The 19,039-nt window shown below is 36.8% G+C and overlaps 2 protein-coding genes across 3 annotated transcripts in view; one reads left to right on the forward strand and one right to left on the reverse strand.

Annotated features, from left to right (window-relative positions):
• LOC129439489 (ras-specific guanine nucleotide-releasing factor RalGPS1) overlaps positions 1–19,039 on the reverse strand; it is a 127,184-nt gene that overhangs the window by 53,609 nt on the left and 54,536 nt on the right. The window lies entirely within an intron of this gene.
• On the forward strand, positions 1,150–16,896 carry angptl2a (angiopoietin-like 2a). Its single transcript, XM_055198137.2, has 5 exons — positions 1,150–1,518; positions 4,193–5,116; positions 12,225–12,418; positions 14,465–14,735; positions 14,819–16,896. The coding sequence occupies exons 2-5, from the start codon at positions 4,204–4,206 to the stop codon at positions 15,016–15,018; spliced, it is 1,578 nt and encodes a 525-aa protein (XP_055054112.2). The 5' UTR covers positions 1,150–1,518; positions 4,193–4,203; the 3' UTR covers positions 15,019–16,896.

Here is a 19,039-nt window from a genome sequence, read left to right on the forward strand (position 1 = left end):
TATTTTACTGTAGGCTGTTTTTCAACAATAGATTTCTATTGAGTTACAAAGCCACTACTCAAATGAGGACATCTAAACCACAGATATTTCACATAAATCTTTGCATAATGTTACAACATTACTAGCTTTGATTTTTGCTGTTGTCGTTGAGATGTCCACTGAGAATTAATGAGACTGTGATCTTCTAATTGAAGATTATTACTGACATATAAAAGAGAAATTTAAGAAATAAACAGCTGAACAGATGACTGACAGTGAACTGAAAACATCCGACAGAGACAAAACAAAATGTAAGTGGTGTTTCTAATAAAACGATTTATCACAACGGTGAAGCTCTGTCTGTCCTGATATACTCAAAAGCGTCTCTATGATCTTCAGGTCTTTAGATCTCTTGTAAAGCAGAGGGAGGTTTGTCCTGACAGGTGATGTATTTGGGGGAGGTCCTCAGGGTTTGTTCGGTCACATTTGTTTCTGCTGGTTTTGACCCTTCACCAGCACTAAACATCTGAATTATCACATTTATATTTATGCATTTGGCAGATGCTTTAATCCAAAGCCGCCAAAGAGTGATAAGACAAGGAACATACTCCATATTTCTGAAAACATGGATGTCTGAATCATAACAGCAAATTTACAATCACCTCCAACATGATCACCATGAAATCCAATAAAGAACTAGAAATAATTTAACTCAGGGGCTTTTTAAATGTGATGACATCTTTAACTTTATTTCTTGCAGCTTTTTCCTTCACTGAGTTTACGTCTCTCTAGAACGGCTGTAATGTTTTTTATAGCTTCTGTGTTGACTTTGAGAGGACTGGGATGTCTGAATGTTATTTGACAAGGATCATTCATCATATTGCTCATAGGTACTCTGAATATAAAACATATGGCCCCATTGAAGACACCAAAAAGTGATTCGTAAAGAAACATTAAAACTCTGTAAACAAAGTAACCCTAAAGTATGGAAACAGAGACTAACTCTTACACGAAGAAAAAGAGCCACACTTTTACTGTGAAGCATCTTATCACAGCCTTAATGATGACCGTCCTGACATCTCTGCCAAAAGGAGGAGAAGAGGAGGAGCAAATAACAAAACCATTACCACAAACCAATGCTGAGAGAGAACGAGAGAGAGAAAAAGAAAAAGAGAGAGAGACTAGTGGTCATGACTGGGGGTTAAGGACGTCGTTCCCTAAATCAATGTGTCATTTTAATTGAACACTTAACTGCTAGCAGACAGAGGATCATTTATACCGAATGACTTGCAGGGGTTTCATGTGAACACATGCTGCTTCAACATGAGACAACTGAAGAAACAGACGGAGAACTGAGACGCTGAGAGACGGAGAACAGGACCGGACACGACAGGACAGACGGGACTTTGGCAGATGGGTGATGCCTTCGGTCTGCATGGACCTCAGCATCCAATCTGCCTGGATAGATATTAAAGAGAGAAAAGAGAGAGAAAGAGCGAGAGACATCAGGAACGACTGGAACACAAACACTTTCTCCTTGTAAGAGTCTTTTCTTTGCTGTTGTACTCTTTATACCTGCATCAGCTGATGTTATACGACTTATTTGGATTATTTGCTGATTAAACTACATTAGCACACAGAAGATGCAATTACATGATTAGAAAAAAAGTTCAATCTGATATGCTGTTTTACTTACTATATAAATTATAATAAAAATACTGGAAATGTACATTATGCATTTAAATTTATACTTGAAAATCTAATTTATTTGAATTGCATGACAATGTACTCATAAACACAGATGAGAAAAATGCATAAATGAGAAGTTTCTCACTGGTTATGTTTATGTATAAATGCTATGAAGAGAGCACACAGCTACAACCACCTTTATACTTTTAAACAATTACTGAACATTAAATTATACAACAGCAATGACATGACGCAGTATTAAATAAATTATATAAATACAGTAAACTCCTAAATGAATAAGATTGGGTCTGAATTCACAAAACCCTTAAAAATAAACAATGAGGATTATAAAGCAGGACTGCAGTGATGTTTCATATAGTTATGCAATAGATCTGTTAACAATTATCCAATCGCTGTTTATGTAAAATTAATCCAGAGTGTCCTGCCCCGCGGACATCCACAGGAATCCCACTGGTTGGATTTATGCCCGCACGACACCTCCGAGGGTGCTCTCCAAAAAAAACAAGCGTGCATTTTGTAAAGGAAAATAAACTGCGTTAAAGCGCTTAGTAATATAAATCCAGAAACTGAGACGAAAACCTGAATAATGTGACACTAGCGGCTCATGATGACATCATCAACGTAACGCTACATTCACATCTTGATAAAATTACAGGAATTCCAACTTTTAGACTCGACTGGAAGCTGTTTGCACCATCAAACTACATGAAACACTACATGGATAGTTACATAAATAGATAATAATGCTGCTAAAACATATAACACACAGTTATAATAAAATCACAAACGCATGGAGAGTTTATAAAAAAAAGACAAATCTGTCAACATTGATACTCAAGTTATTTTATGTTCTTTGCGATAACCAAACAGATTTGGGGAACTATTCCCTTCAATATTATTGTATTTTACTACTGCTGGAAGTCAATGGTGCCGCAGATCTGTTTGGTTACAAAACATTATTCAAAATATCTTCATTTGTATAGATCAAAAACATGTATACATCTTAAGGGAGTTGGGAGTACTCATGTACTTTTTAAGCTCTGGTGTAAGAGGAAATGTCTTAATACCAACAAACTGTGAACAATGTGAGCATTACAGAGATAATTACATATCCACATAGTCACATTGATCCATCAAACTCTCTAATAAATCAAGTTCAGTTACAGCAACAAAGATTCATCATCTTCAGCATGTTTAAAAAGCACAATTTGAAATCTTGATCGAGTTAATATTCTGGCCGATTGTTTCATTGATGACTCATGACTCAGGATGTCCGTTTGTGTGTTTGGTAAAACCACAAGTCAGAAACATTAAATCAAAGAATCTCACGTGTTTTTTTGCACGAGAATGAGCACAAACAATGCTTGTGATGTCAGAGTCAGATGTGTTGCATTAAAAATGTAGATATAAAGCAAAATAACTGAGGAGCTCAAATGCAAAAGCTGCTAAATGCCACCTCTGTCTATTATACGTTTATCAAATACTTTTGCTTCAAATCCGATTAACCCCGACCTCAGGCAATTCAGAAATACCACTTTGTTGGCAGAATCCATTAATAAAGTCTGATAAAAAAATGGTAATTTTAGTTCTGCCTCACGATTAGTCGCGATTAATCGTTTGCAGAATAAAAGTTTTTGTTTATATAATATATACACATACGTGTATAATTTTAAGAAAAAAATATTTATATAATTATATACATGCGTGTGTGTGTATGTGTATTTTTACATAATTATTATACACAGTACACCCACATATATTATGTAAACCTTTATTCTGCAAACGATTAATCACGACTAATCGTGAGGCAGCACTAGGTCATTTACAAGAAAACATGTCAGAGGCATTTAAAAGGGTTTTGCATTTGAACTCCTCATATATATTAATAACAGATGAGGATGAGAGAAATGATTGCAGTTATTAACAGTAATATGATTTTTCCGTGGTATACTTTCATTATGACCTCAACATTATGTGCAGCTATTGACTCTTTGTTAAGTGTATGGTTGTGTTAGGACTCACTACACACTAATGAACACAATAAGAAACATGGACCGCTCCATCCGTCCGTCGCTATGGAAACACGCTGTACACATAACACAGCACAAAGTGTGACAGATTTTCCCATCCGTAATTTAACACATTCCAGTTGTGGGGTGTAAATCTATGAGTCACGCATGCAAACTTCACTGGATGGGAAAATGATGTGATATTAAAGAAGGAAACAATCTTCTATTCCCATTTAGATAAATGTTTAAAAGAGCTTTGTGTGCATGACATTAAAGGTCAACAAAGTGTATACAAACACCAGTTTTCCTAAATGTTTTCCAAAAAATCTGCCTTGTGTTTTAAATGTGGATGATGTAATGCACGTGTTATTAGCAAAGTTGATTTCATTTAATAACTATGAAGAACACTCGGGGTCTTTTCTGTTGAACTTTCCAAACAATTGTGTAATACTCCAGAGAAAAATAAGCTAAAATACTGTTTGATATTCTTTCAGAGGGACACATCATGGCTGCGCTCTCTTTGAACGGCTTATTTCTGTCCCTGCTGACGCTCACGCTATCTCAACCGTTCTCCTTCGCTCAGGAGTTTGAAAGCAGAGATGATATACTTGAAAAAGAGTTCATGTACGCTGGTCGACCCAAACGCTCTCCTGACTCTCAGGGTGATAAATGTTCCTACACCTTCATCGTCCCTCAGCAGAAGACCACAGGTGCTATTTGCGTGAACTCGAAAGGACCGGAGGAGCTGCTGGAGAATCGCGTGAACAAACAGGAGCTGGAACTTCTGAACGGAGAGCTTCACAAACAGAGGCGTCAGATCGAGACGCTACAGCAGCTGGTGGAGGTGGACGGCGGCGTGATCAACGAAGTCAAGCTTCTGCGCAAGGAGTCACGCAACATGAACGCCCGCGTCACGCAGCTCTACATGCAGCTGCTGCACGAGATTATCCGTAAGAGAGACAACGCTCTGGAGGTTTCTCAGCTGGAGAACCGAGTGCTTAATCACACGTCAGAAATGCAGCAGTTGACCGCGCGCTATCGTGACCTGGAACACAAATACCATCACTTATCGTCTCTCGCCGGCAATCAGAGCGCCCTGATAACGCAGCTCGAGGAACACTGTCGGAGAGGAGGGTTTGTCGGTGGTGGTGGAGGTGGTGTCAGACAGACGCGACCCTACCAGCCACCTGTAAACCTGCCACAGCCACCCCAGATTCCCCAACATAGACCAGCACCACCACAACCACCCCCGATACAACACGCCCCGGCGATCAGACCCTTCCACCCGCCGCCCTACAACCGACATACCAACCATATGAACAATGAAATCCAGAGCGACCAAAACTCTAAAGCCATCCCACCGACTTTACCGACCGTGCCATCTGGAACTTACAGCTTCTCAACAGATAAACCTTCAGGTGAGTGCCTCTATGGGTTCAGACTTAAAGAAATGCAACTTTTTAATAAGTCAAATGCATAACCAAAAGTAGTATAATTTTTGCTCAGCATATTTGTAATATATATACTAGTCAACATTGAAGTGGATCAAAACCTTTTAGTCCTGCCTCACGATTAGTCGCGACTAATCGTTTGCAGAATAAAAGTTTTTATTTGCATTATATATGTGGGTGTACTGTGTATAATAATTATGTTTATATAAATGCACACATATACATGTATAATTTTAAGAAAAAATATATTTATTTATTACACGGCTCTCTGGAATGCTTGATTCTGATTGGTCAGTTGAGACATTTGCAGGTTCGTTCTTTTCAAATAATAACTGCTCCAAAGTAATAACGCATAGCCGGACTACTTGTAAGATTAAAATCGCTCCGCGCCAATAAAGATTACTGTTTGGTGCCATCTTGTGACAAACACTGAACATTTAGACATTAATTTTAACATGTACGGAAAAAACAAAACATTTAAACACTGGATAGAAGAACGAACACTGACAAGACACAGAGAGCTTACTGAGACTGAACTTGACAAAATAGAGCATGACAGCTACGAAGCCAACACACAAAAAATACAGAATGGGCATTAAAACTTCTCAAACACTGGCTAAAAGAGAAAAAAATGGAGACAGACAAGTATGAAGCAGAGGATCTTTATAAGGTATTACGATAATTTTATGCATCTGTGCAAAGTTCCGCAGAAGGATAAAAAAGTTAATTTAAAACAAATATTCCAAAAAAATGTATCAAATTCATATTAATGTCCAGATTTTTTTGTTATGTGGCAAGTAGACGTGTAATAAGCGGGATAATGTAGAGGCAGCCGGTAGTTATTGGGAAATAAGCCCCTTCAGTGTGATACAAGACCCTCCTGATCACACTGTCGGGGCTTATTTCCCAATAACTACCGGCTGCCTCTACATTATCCCTTACATAATAAATATTTATATATAATATAGATTATATATAAATAAACATGTATATACACTAGGGCTGTCACAATTTTTACATTATCGTCTCATCGCGATTGTTTGACCTCATTGCGATGATTTCAGATCACCGCAATGATTGCATATCTCTCTAAAAAACACAAGGGGGAGCTGCAGCAGCTGTATAAATGAGACAGTATCAGATGGCTTCTTAACTGACAGTGTAACGTGATACATTGCAAATCCATTCAATACAGTGGAAAAAACAGCATTTAAAGAAATGCTGAAAAACTTTGATAAGCAATATGAACTACCAGGTAAAACATACATTTCCAAAACGGCAATTCCAAATTTAGGGAAGTGAACGATGCTATTCTTAGGGATCTGTAAGGAATTTATTTTTTTGCCGCCACTACAGACATGTGGTCCAGTATTAATATGACCTTAGTATGATTGGCTACTATTTAAGGCCTATTCTGGTATAGTCAGTTTTGATTGCATTCACAAAAATGTGTAAAAAATATTTCATGAACAAACAAAAAAATGTATTAGAATCAAATGTTAAAGCCCTAAAACAAGCAATTAATTGTCATAATCGCCACAATTTCTTAGATAATTAACTGTCAGCCAAATGTCATAACCGTGACAGCCCTAATATACACAAGCAAATGTTTCTTAATTATTTACGAGTGTGTGTATATGTATTTATACATAATTATTATACACAGTACACCCACATATATTATGTAAACAAAAACTTTTATTCTGGCAGCACTAAAACCTTTCATAAAAGTTGTCTTAAAATTTTGAATAAAACCTGTTCTTGTCTTAGGATAATTTTTTGGATCCAATTCAAATGTTGACTAGTAAATATTACAAATATGCGAAGCTACTTTTTGCTACTTTATGCATTTGTCTTTTTTCAAAAAGCTAACCAAGTTGCATTTCTTTAAGGTGTCCTGTGTTATATACAGCATAAACACTTACAAAAGCATTTTCTTTAAAAAAAAAGCAAGTAGGTCTCTGTATTGAATCGCCATTGGCACATGCTGTATATTGTATCAAGATTGACAGGCGCAGCCCACCATCCTGCATCTCTTAAGATATTTACATCCGTCTTGTTCATACTGTAAATCATAAATAATCTGTGCGTTATAATGTAAAGCGGTTTAGTTAGATAATCAGGCTCTGCTGTGCTTCCAAAAAAAACTATTTAAACGTTTTGCTGAACATGAAAACATGTGGATTTGACTGTTAATCTCTCCTTTGGTCCATTACAGCATAATCATTTGGCAATATTTCTTCTGAACTGTGTGCATATTAATCTTCGAAGGAAAACCCTTTTGATTTGCATCTGAGCTAAAGGGATTCCAGAAAGCATTTAGTGAGATGGAGTGTGCAAATGTGAAACAGAGATAAATTAGTGGTTTGATTTTAAGGGTCTGGATTAGTTGTGTGAGCTACAGGGCGGATGTCTATAACTGAGACATGACTGAGAATGGAAAACAACAACATGTATGCAGAGACACGCACGCATGCATGTACGCACGCACACACACACACACACGCACGCACGCACGCACGCACGCACGCACATACATCCACCCTGTAAAACATGCAGCATTTTTGTCAAAACAACAATTAAGTTAAACTATCTCAACTTGTATTTATAAGTTATGTCAACTTATTAAAATAGTAGGTTGAATTGACTTGCAAAACCAAGTTTTATGTATCCCTTTTGAGTGTATCCCTGCTTTCTCATTCAATTGAGTCTCTGGTAACTATTAGAAAAGATTTCTGTCTGCACCAAACACTTAAACGCTACTAAACTACTTCCTTACAACAGACTCCTGCAGGCTAAACAGAATATATACCTCAATAAACAGCAAGACCGCAATAAATACAGCACATACTGTAACAACTGAACTTAATACTTTACAATACGCCCATTTACACCATTTAGTAGAAGACTCACAAGAAAAACTGTAACACTTTACAAGAAGGTTAACATTAGTAAATGCATTAGCGTACGTGAAGTAACAATAAGCTTTATTGTTTTCATCATTTATTAATCCTTGTTAATGTTTATGTCAGTATTAATCATGTTAGTTCATGGTGACTAATGTTAGCAGATAAAACTTTTGATTTTAAAAATGTATTAGAAAATAATAAAATTAACAGGAACTAAAAATTAATAAGTATTGTTCATTGTTCATGTAAGCAAATGCATTTACTATTGTTAACAAATACAACCTTATTGCCAAAAAAATCTTTATTGGTGCAAAAAAACAACAACAACTATGCATCGGCATTTACGGTACAGAAGCTCTTTACACATCAGTGACTGCACTTTTACAGTAAGTTACTGTATAAGCAGCTTCATCCCACAAATAAAGAAAGTTCATGCACTTGTCTTGGTCTATAATACATGATTGTTTTGAAAAATCTCCTAATCAACGCTAAAATGTCCAATCCGATTTTAAGAGTTTAAGCAGAACAGAGCTGTGAAAACCGAGATATCTCTTGGGAGTTTAAACTTTATTTCTTTATAACCTGGAAATCAGTTTGATTAATTTGAGAGTTTTCTTTGGTAATACATCTGCACATCTCATTATAATCTGATACATGTGTGCCCTTTATATCCAGACTTTAAACTTAAAGTGCAGCTATTTCATTGATAAAAACAAGGTTATTTTGTGTATTTGTGTTTGCGTAGTTTGTGGTTAAAAAACAAATTATTTTCCACATGCCATACATTTTTGTAGCTCCAGATGAAGCTCTGTCCCCCCGATTGGCCAGCTAATCTGTACGTCGTGATTGGCTTGAATACCTCTGACGTTAGCTGGAAATGTGACGCTCCTTACCATGTTTGAAAGATTTGGTTGCTAACAGGAGTTTAACTTACGAAGCGGGAGGAATTATGATAATGTCGGTCTTGTCTACGTCACCAATCCCAGGAAGTAAATTGTTGCGTACAATCCGTGTGTTTGTTGTAGTCCAAAAAAAAAGAGATGTACATTGGAGACGGTAACTCGCGTCGTCGTTTACTTTGGGGTTTGTACCTTTTGCATATCGTTAACATGAACTAATACACACTAACACACCAAAGAAAATGTAAAAACGTGAATCGGATCATAGGTGCCCTTTAAACTCCTGTCGCACAGCAAGTGGATCTAAAAAATTGGCAGAAAATTGTGACTTCTGTGTGACGCAAACATATCCTGGAATTGATGATCACTCCCATAACATTGAACATTTCCAGGATTTATTCCAGACACGCCCATGACCAAAAAGCAGGAACGATGCCGTAAGGGGCGTGTCATGGTGATGGTGCACGTGTCACAACAATATTAATCAATCAGCTCTTTAACAAAGGGGTTTTAAATACAGATCAATATCTATGAAGGGCCGACCCAGGATCAGTCAAGCAGCTGCTGTTCAAAGAAACTAAAACAATATCTCTCTCCAGGGTATATCACAGCTCCGAGTCTATTCCCCGAGTACTGGCCCTGTCTCTCTGAATGTTATTTCACTTTAATTCATACTTCCTTTTACTAAAGACTGGTCTTGTTTTATGGCTCGTGTCTTACAGTTTTACAGAGTAAATGGAGCCTCGCTGCATTTAGATGCTGTGTGCCATCTGTGTCTGTGGTCTCAATCCATCCAGTCATCTTTCAACCAGGTTATTAGCCGTAAACATTCAGATATTTGGCAGACAAATTGCCCCAAGAGGAAAGACAATATGAAAACAATAACTTCTTACAAGTATCCCATCTGAAAGTGTGATTCTGCCCTCGAGCCGTAGCTTGTTAACATACTCATTAGACGCTTTACGAGGAAACGCGACAGATTGTGTAAACAGCGTTCGGTAGCAGGTTTCACAGCGAGAGCCTGTACGGTCGTTTTTTAGAGGACTTTCCATCTCCTAAGGCCAATTTGACGTTGTCCAGAAAGATTCAGAGAGCATAGCGTCATAATGAAAACAACATTGACTCAAACACTGAGCTGGAAACTCGTGGCAGATGAGAAAATAAAATCTCGGAGCTGCAGTGATTGCATAAGACCGGTGCATGAAACACGCTTAATGGTATGAGGCGGGCAAGGATGGGTTTGAACTGACTGTTTCATTAAAGAAGAGAAATGTTGCCGTAAAAACATCTTAAAGCAAGAACACTTTTAGACGCAAGTGGTTGCTGTGTCCAACTATTCAGTTGATAAAATATATACTGCAGATTAGCACATCCCTATATAAAAAACAAGCAAAAGAAATACAGTACAACAATCTCCTAAACACGGTTGGTAGATGTCAAACAAAACAAAGAGCACAATGCAGATGTTGAAACTGGAAACCAATCAAAAGCATTGTTCATCATAGTGTTGGTGGAAAAGAAAATCATCTCTGCTGTGGGCCACAAGAAACTCGGAGAGGTCTTGGCCAGGCGGATCTCCTCAATAACTCATTCTCTCTTTCACAATGTTTTTCAAATTTAACCAGCACGTCTCACTCCTTATGCCATGTACATGTTCATCTACATCAGCTATAAACTACATCTGAATGAAATCTTTCATAGTGTACCTGGACTATACAACTTCACTCATCCACTCCATTTCAAGCTCTTTAGATAAATAAATGTGCACACGTCTGGATATATGCCTGATTCATCACCATAATCTGATGTGTGATGTGTGACTCTGTCTGTGAAAACCCACCTCAAGTCATTATTTTGTGATTTACTGCTTTCTACATAAAATCATCCTATATAATGTAAAGATTTTTTTTTTGAAAATATACCTTTCATATCTTTAATATTGACTGAGTTAGATCATGTGAAAGATTGAAATCAATAAGTGAAATTAAACTTTGATGCTCCTCATCTCATCATTAGATTATGAGACTTATTACTACAATGACAAGACTAAATGTTTGCATTGACACATATCTTAAATATATATCAGTGCCATTGTTTGTTTTGTCTCAAGATGCACACCAGTGTTGTTCTTTGTAAGGTATGATCATAAAAACTACTGATATAATCCTGGCTTAAACTGAACCCTGTCCAGAAAACTGACCCTTTTACCTGCACTAAAAATATTTTTACACTTTTACACTATTTTTTCCAATTTACTTCAATGAAACAAGTTAATACAACACATTTTCTTTTGTCTCAATTTTATCATGTTCAATCCACTTACATTTTTAAAACTTACATTAACTTAATTTTATGTTGGGACCACACAAATTATTTTTGTTGATAATACTAACTGGGCTGTGGATGTGTATTTCCCAGCATGCTTTGCATGCAACTGCCTTTGGAGAGTCATTTTTATTTTATGCATTTTTAGGTTAAGAGAAAGACTTTACAGTGTTTAATGTTGGTTTATCTTATTGATTTAGAAAGGTTTGTATTATACTTTTCAAATTGGTTGGTTACCATTGTGCAGAACAGTGCCGCTTGTGGTTAAGTTGTGGATGTGACGTACTTCTCTCAATGAGCACTTAGTGTGTTACTTAGTGTCTCTTCTCAGATGTTCATCCAATCTATCATATATTTTTATTATTAGCAGCATGCTAACATGCGCTTATGCTAATTAGTATGATATAGAAACTGAGAGTTGGTTTAACAAGAAATTTTCTGTTTAAATTAACTTGATTTCTCCTTGTTGAACAGACCAGAAATAATTGTGTGGAAAAGTTGGTGCAACAAAAGATTATTTGTTTAATTGAACTTATTCTATTCTTGTTGTAAATGCCTAAACTAATTTCGTGGAAAAGTTTTCCTTAATTCAATTAAGTTGAATGAACAAACCTTTTAGTGAAAGTAAGTCTTTTCATGGTTTGGGCCAGAGTGAGGGTGCTTTTCAAGAGGTTAAATATGTCTATTTACTGTGGTCAATAACATCTACAGCTTTAATCAAACCAGACATAATCTTCTGTAAACTGAAATAAAGGTTGAATTTGGATTGAAAATGAAGACAACGATGTAACTGAAAAAATCCTAGTTAAACTGATCAGTGAGAGATAAGGAAATAAGCAAAAGTGGTGAAACTGTTTATTGAATTAATTCTAGGTCTTGTTTTACAGGTAAACAGGTGTTTGTCAGTATTAAATATGTTTTTTTTTGTTGGTTTATATACAGGACCGTTTAAAGACTGTCTGCAGGCTCAAGAAGAAGGTCACAGTAACAGCGGCATGTTTCTGCTGAAACCAGATAATATCAACAAACTAATGCAGGTTTGGTGCGAGCAGAGACATGATCCTGGCGGCTGGACCGTCATCCAGAGACGTATGGACGGATCGGTCAACTTCTTTAGAAACTGGGAAACATATAAGGTCTGATAATATTTTTTTTGCTAGAGCGCAGCAAATTAATTTGAATGGTTGTACGCCTGTATTTAACTTACTAACAAAAACCAAGTAATATTAAATGGGAAAGTTACAGGTATAATACATAATAATCTACAGTATGTCCTCTGTGAACATTTCCTTTTCTATCCAACACACCAAAACAAAATTGACTGACACTGTGCTGTAGCTAACATTCCAGAGGCGATACACCAAATTGACCGTGTTGGCTCTCTAGATTCACTATCACTAGATCACTAGATTATAGCAAAAATGTTCTTACTGCCTAACTTAGTCACAGTTAATTCGCCTAATGACCCACAGGTTGATGTGAAATTCTGCATTGATGATGAATCTCTGTCAATACGTCTAAACCGATCTGCTTCCTACCAAACTGTGACATCGTACAACCTCTGACCCCACACACAACATCAGACTCAAATATCTGCACAAGCTGAAAAACATTTTCAAACAAAGACCAGGGCTTTTCCAGAAATGTGCTTTATTGGTTAGGCACACCAACAAAAACATCGTCTGATGAAAACCCTCAACTGATGTCATCAGAGCCAGAACGAAAATCAAGGCCAGATGAAACGAGAAGAAACAACACATTCATTCAGCCCAACAGTTTGGAAACCATAAAATTACCAAGAATAAAAATAAGTTAATGAATGATAATATTTACAGAGAATTTATGAAATTGTGTAATTATGTATTTATAAAATATTTATGAATACGTAATTATGAAATTTAAGATGATTCCTGAGGGTTTATCAAAAAGATTATAAAACCACTTAATGGGGATATAAATCGTAAAACTGACCACAAGGAATACTTAATAAATAGCTTCGGTTTTGATTTACTCAAACATAGCTGAGAATCTGATCAGTATATTTTGCCAACAGTATATCTTCTTTAAGCAATGATCGGAAGAGTAAAAGTAAAGCCTTGGCTGATGATTTATCATGTATTATAGCACAGGGCTGCTGAATGCTTCATTCTGATTGGCTGATACACATTTTAAGGGTGTGCATTATTTTTCAGTAAACACACACCTCTGAAGTAGTTCCAGGTTGTTCGACCGCATTACCGCTCCATATCCATACGCCAAGTTTAAATGAAATAACAAATTTACTTAATTAATTTGAACAAATACATTTTAAAAATAGCAACGGGGCTTTAGATTTGTAAGAAATTAATAGGATTTAAGGACAAAAATCTGTGAAATGTCTTAAAATAAAACACGTAATATATTGCGGTGTGGCAACTATGGAAGCCCATTTCCGCCACATAAGAAAATAATCCATGCTCTGGTAAATCTTAATAATGATATAAAAATTTAACTTTATGATGTTAAAATTTGAAATCATGGGACATAGTCAAAATTATGAGTCAAGTCCAAATTCTGAGATAAAAAGTTTAAATTATGAACTTTAAAGTCATAATTATGAGATAAAATAGTCACAAATCTGAGATAAAAAGTTAAACTTTTAAAGTCATAATTTTGACTTTTTATGTAATAATTATGATTTTTCAGATTTTTTTCATATGTGGCGGAAATGGGCTTCCATAGATAACCGTAGCATAAGCAGAATGATTGACTCCGGTCTGTTGAATAATTTGACTCTACTTTGCATCGTGGCTTCATTACCTCCTTGGGTGTGCATTATTTTTGAATAATTCAATCGCCCATTTTCAATTATTCCTTACATTTTAATGTAATACTAGGTGTTGACATGTCTTCAGGCGTGATATCTTGTGTAATGACCATCTGTTAACAGCTAGTTTAATACATGAACAGATGTGTTTGATATACTGTAGCCAAACTAAACTTCCACTTAAATGATAAATGATGTATAATGTAAAGACAGTACAGAGCCAGCACATGTCTGTGTATTTGGCAGGGTTAATTAGCTGATAAAGGTTAAACACAAGCGAATGTTGGCTGTTTTCCAAAACTTTTGATTATAGCCCAAAAGTCTGAATCAGAGCCGGAAGTAGAGATTTTATAATCACACTTGCTTTCTCTATTAGCAAGGGTTTGGGAACATCGATGGTGAATATTGGCTCGGTTTGGAGAACATCTACTCGCTGACCAACCAAGCCAACTACAAGCTTCTGGTGACTCTTGAGGACTGGTCAGGCAGAAAGACATTCGCCGAATACGCCAGTTTCCGCCTAGAGCCGGAGACGGACTTTTACAAGCTGAGGGTGGGTCGTTACCACGGCAACGCTGGAGATTCTCTCACTTGGCACAACGGGAAACAGTTCACCACCCTGGACAGAGATCACGACGCGTACACGGGTATTCACAGTCGTACAGCAATGACAACAGAGTTTAAATGTACATTGTTACAAAACCAAACATTTGTGTTTTCTCTTCAACAGGTAACTGCGCTCACTATCAGAAGGGAGGATGGTGGTACAACGCTTGTGCTCACTCTAATCTGAACGGCGTGTGGTACCGCGGTGGACATTACCGCAGTCGCTATCAGGACGGAGTTTACTGGGCGGAGTTTCGCGGCGGATCATACTCGCTGAAAAAAGTCACAATGATGATTCGTCCAAATCCAAACACTTTCCATTAGAAGATGATGCTGAGAAAGTTAATAAAGTGCAATGTTTTTTCAGTATTTTTTCTTAATGTTTACTTATTTTTTACAGTCTTACGAATATGCAGTCATATGTACCAAAAACTAAGTGCAATGACTTCATCACAACACTTGAGTTTGCAAAGCCTGTGAACATCACAGGGACAATTTAAGGACACTCAAACAGACCCAGTAATGCTGGGTTCCTCATGACGTGAGAACCAAGATCTCTACAGACGCTGAACAGTGATGTGCATGAGATAACACTCCAACTGTACCTATATTGTTGATATGTGACCTGAGCAATTGTAAGAGGCGTTTACACATAATTTTTTCTCGTAAGATGGTGCATTTAGTCAACATGAGCTACTAAAAACCAACCAGACAGCAATTAGGCCAATGCCACTGATTTTATTACCATTAGTGTACAAGTACATTGAGGCTGCGTCCGAAACCGCCTACTTCCATACTAAATAGTAGGGCAAGAAGCAGTAGGCGAGGCGAGTAATATAAAACCGAATTCATGGCATTCCATAAACAGTATGCGAAAAGTACCCGGATGACCTACTACTCCCGGCAAAATCCTGAAGTGTTCATTCGATGGACCCTTTACTTTCCCATGAGCCCCCGGGAGAGGAGTTGGCGTTGTTTTATTAAGAAATGTCCAAAAGCAGTAACTCGGCTTTATTCAAATGCAAATACATATATATTAAACAGCTGTCCCTTCTGGTTAAATTGTGGTAGTTTAAAGGTGCTGTGTGTACATTTTAGGTTTTGAATTGCAACCAACGGCTCAGTCCACTGCTCACCCCTCACTTTTGAAACACGTAGAGAAGCTACGGTAGTCGCTACCGGAAAAAACATGTCATCGTCGAAAACAACTTAATAAAATAAAGTTTGTCCGTTAAGGGCTTTTGTAGAAACATGGCGGCACAAAATGGGGACCCTCGGTGTATGTAGATATGTAGATAAAAACATCTCATTCTAATGTAATAAAAACACAATGGTTCATTAAGAAAGGTCTTTATACACCCCTGATCATATAGTTTTGTATATTATTTTGCATTTCTGTCAAGAGATCCTTCTAAAAATTACACACTGCACCTTTAATGTTATTCCAGTTAACAGCTAACTTGTTATGATGATGTATGTCACATGATACATCAACATGGCGGATGTAGAACGTCCGAATTCATTTATACTATCAATATTTATACCATATAGTACCTACTTTAACAGACAATGAGTAGATACTTAATTCATAACTAATTCCGTCACAGTATGAGATTTCGGACGCAGTATTAGGCTACATGTAAAGAGAGGAGGGGAATCACTTCTCCGTGCACTCATTTTCATTTCAAGAGGTCAAGTCTGTAAAGAAATAGCACTCATTTACAAATTCTAGTTTGATTTGTTTCACATTGCATTGACTTCATGTAAAGGCTGTGTTTAAATCACCTAAAGGTGCCCTAAGAAGTAGACAACACAAGACATCTGAAGTAAGATTGTAGGGAGCGTATATTCTGTGCAAACTGCATAAAGATGAAAATGTACATTGATATATCAATACATACAGCAAAAATTACCCATGCACCACCTCACATGCTAGTTTGTAAATTAGGAAGCAAATTCAAGTTCAAAATTGATGCATTGAAAGTCAAAAGCAAGACCTTTGAGAGACATTGCAAAGTGAAAACATGTTTTATTTTATTATATTGTCTACATGATAGTGTAAGAATTTAATATTTGTATGAATGATTTCAATTGGGTCCTTTCAACTGAATTCCTTTTGTACATATAAACTACGAGTGAGTGTTTCTGTAACAGCGTTGTTGTGTTGTCTACCAGAATTTTCCAATAAATTATGTACAGCTAGAGTGTGATGATAAACTGTCAAATGAATCAGATTGGGTTATAAAGTCCAGGCGTGCATGTTTTACTGTTTACGTAAAAGACGCTTAAGATCTGACAGAAATTTCACAAGGCTCTCAAGGGCTAAATGGAGCTCAATCTTTTGCATCTCATTATAAATAAAAAAGTGCAAGAGATGCTAGTTTATAAAAAAATACTTCTATCGTAAAGTAAATAACTGCTGGAAAATTTTTTAACAAAGATGGAGAAAATATAAGGTCCATGCTGCTTCAACAATTCCTATAACTGATGTGTTGCCGATCCGGTGAGATCCTTTCACAAAAAAAAAAATTCACTGTAGTAAATTTTCAGGGAATAATAAATCAAATCGTCTGTGTCGGTAGACAGAGGTCATCATTCTGTCTTTATTTACTGTAAACTGATTCTCCCTTCAGACCCCGACTCAAAATGATAGGTTATAAAGATCAGACACAGACTATTACACAACACAAAAGGGCCTTTCATGAACACAAAACTGAGTAAATACTGGAAAGACAGCTGTGCTGGGTCAGATCAATTTATAAAGGTATTTGGAAGGAAATGCTCAAAGCATTAAACCAATTCAGGTGCATTGAGTTCACAAACTAAATATGTTACCTGGCATGTGCTTTAATTCCTAATTTAAAATACAAACTTCATGTCTGGCCAACATTTCATGCTAACAAACCAAAATCTGAGCACGGTCTGTCCAAGATCTACTGCCCAAATGTTCTTGGCAAAATGCCTTCTCATACAATCATAAAGAAATCACACGTGTAACTTCACCTGGAGCGTAAACAAATCAAATGCATGGGACGTCTAACACGGCACCCCTGCATGTTCTCCTGATTTCAGTTAAATGAGAACAGCGTCTGTCAGTGACTAAAGGCTCAAGAATATGAGACACAGTTTCCAACAATTTCTGTTCATGGACATGAGTGTAAGAAGCGAGAAGGTTTGGATTCAATTTACCGCCGAGTCTCCAGGACTCACTGAAAATCTCTGTGTTAATGAAAACCTTATGACTCAATTCAGTGTTTCGTGCAGGGTTCGACGGCGAGGCATTCACAGGAACAAACTGAAATGTGTTTCGATAATAAAAACAACACACAAGATGTTCCAGGCACTAATTCAAAACGGTTATTATAAAGATGACACTATTAAATATGTACACACCGTTTGCAATTGCATGCCATGAAAATCTCTTAAGCAAAGTATTTTAGAATTACAGGATTTTCAACTATTTAACGTTAATGCATCCAGTTATGCTCGGCTCTATTGCTTTTGTTAAATCTCTATAAGTCCTTATGGTAAAAAGAGATTTACCCGAAGCTATAAAGCAGAGCATAAGTGGGGGAAAAAATCTTACTTCACTACTGCAATTTCAATTGACTCTTCCAGTACTGCATTCCCCCAAAAAAGGAAAACCCGTTTATGATATTTGCTGATATTACAACACAAGCTAGTGAAGAAGAGCAGCATGCAAGACCACATCAGACCAGACTGACCAGGAAGTAGACCACCAAAAACCAGTCAATAGTGAGAGGAAAACACATCTGATGAATGAATAAACCACAAACACTGAAACATCCAGAAGAAATCACACAGCGTTACACGAATTTGGCCCGGTGTGTTCATAAAACAAATTCTAAACATCTCGGCACATTCACACATCAAGAATCACTGAGTTTACAGTTTTACTACACGACTCGTTTTAAACTCTCTTCATACAATACAGTATAAATCCTCATGACCTGAAATTAAAATCACTTCTCCATTTTTAACCAAACGTATGTGTGTAAAATATGCTGTAACTTTTGGCATTTAAATCAAATTATACACAGACTAAAATGACTCTTACTTATGCAGCTTTCACAAAAGTCCCCGGTTTGAGAGCTAGCTGTGATCCATTGCACTCGCGCTTTGGTCGACGGAACAACAAACTGTTTTCGCGTGCCGCAAGCCATTGAATTGAATGGGTCTCATAGTGCAGCGCACCACATCTTGTGTGAAAGCCACATTAGTCAAATCAAAATGCATTTGCTTGATCAGCATTATGAGTGAAGAAAATGAGTCGTTTTTACACACAATTATACAATTTAAGTGAATTTGTGCTTAAATCTGCCAG

This window comes from Misgurnus anguillicaudatus, chromosome 22 (genome assembly GCF_027580225.2).
Source record: "Misgurnus anguillicaudatus chromosome 22, ASM2758022v2, whole genome shotgun sequence".
NCBI classification, from domain to species: Eukaryota; Metazoa; Chordata; class Actinopteri; order Cypriniformes; family Cobitidae; genus Misgurnus; species Misgurnus anguillicaudatus.

Coding starts and splice junctions, on each gene's coding strand:
- angptl2a (XM_055198137.2), top strand. CDS start 4,204: ATGGCTGCGCTCTCTTTGAACGGCTTATTTCTGTCCCTGCTGACGCTC. Junction 12,419..14,464: donor GAAACTGGGAAACATATAAG/GTCTGATAATAT, acceptor TTTCTCTATTAG/CAAGGGTTTGGGAACATCGA. Junction 14,736..14,818: donor AGATCACGACGCGTACACGG/GTATTCACAGTC, acceptor TCTCTTCAACAG/GTAACTGCGCTCACTATCAG.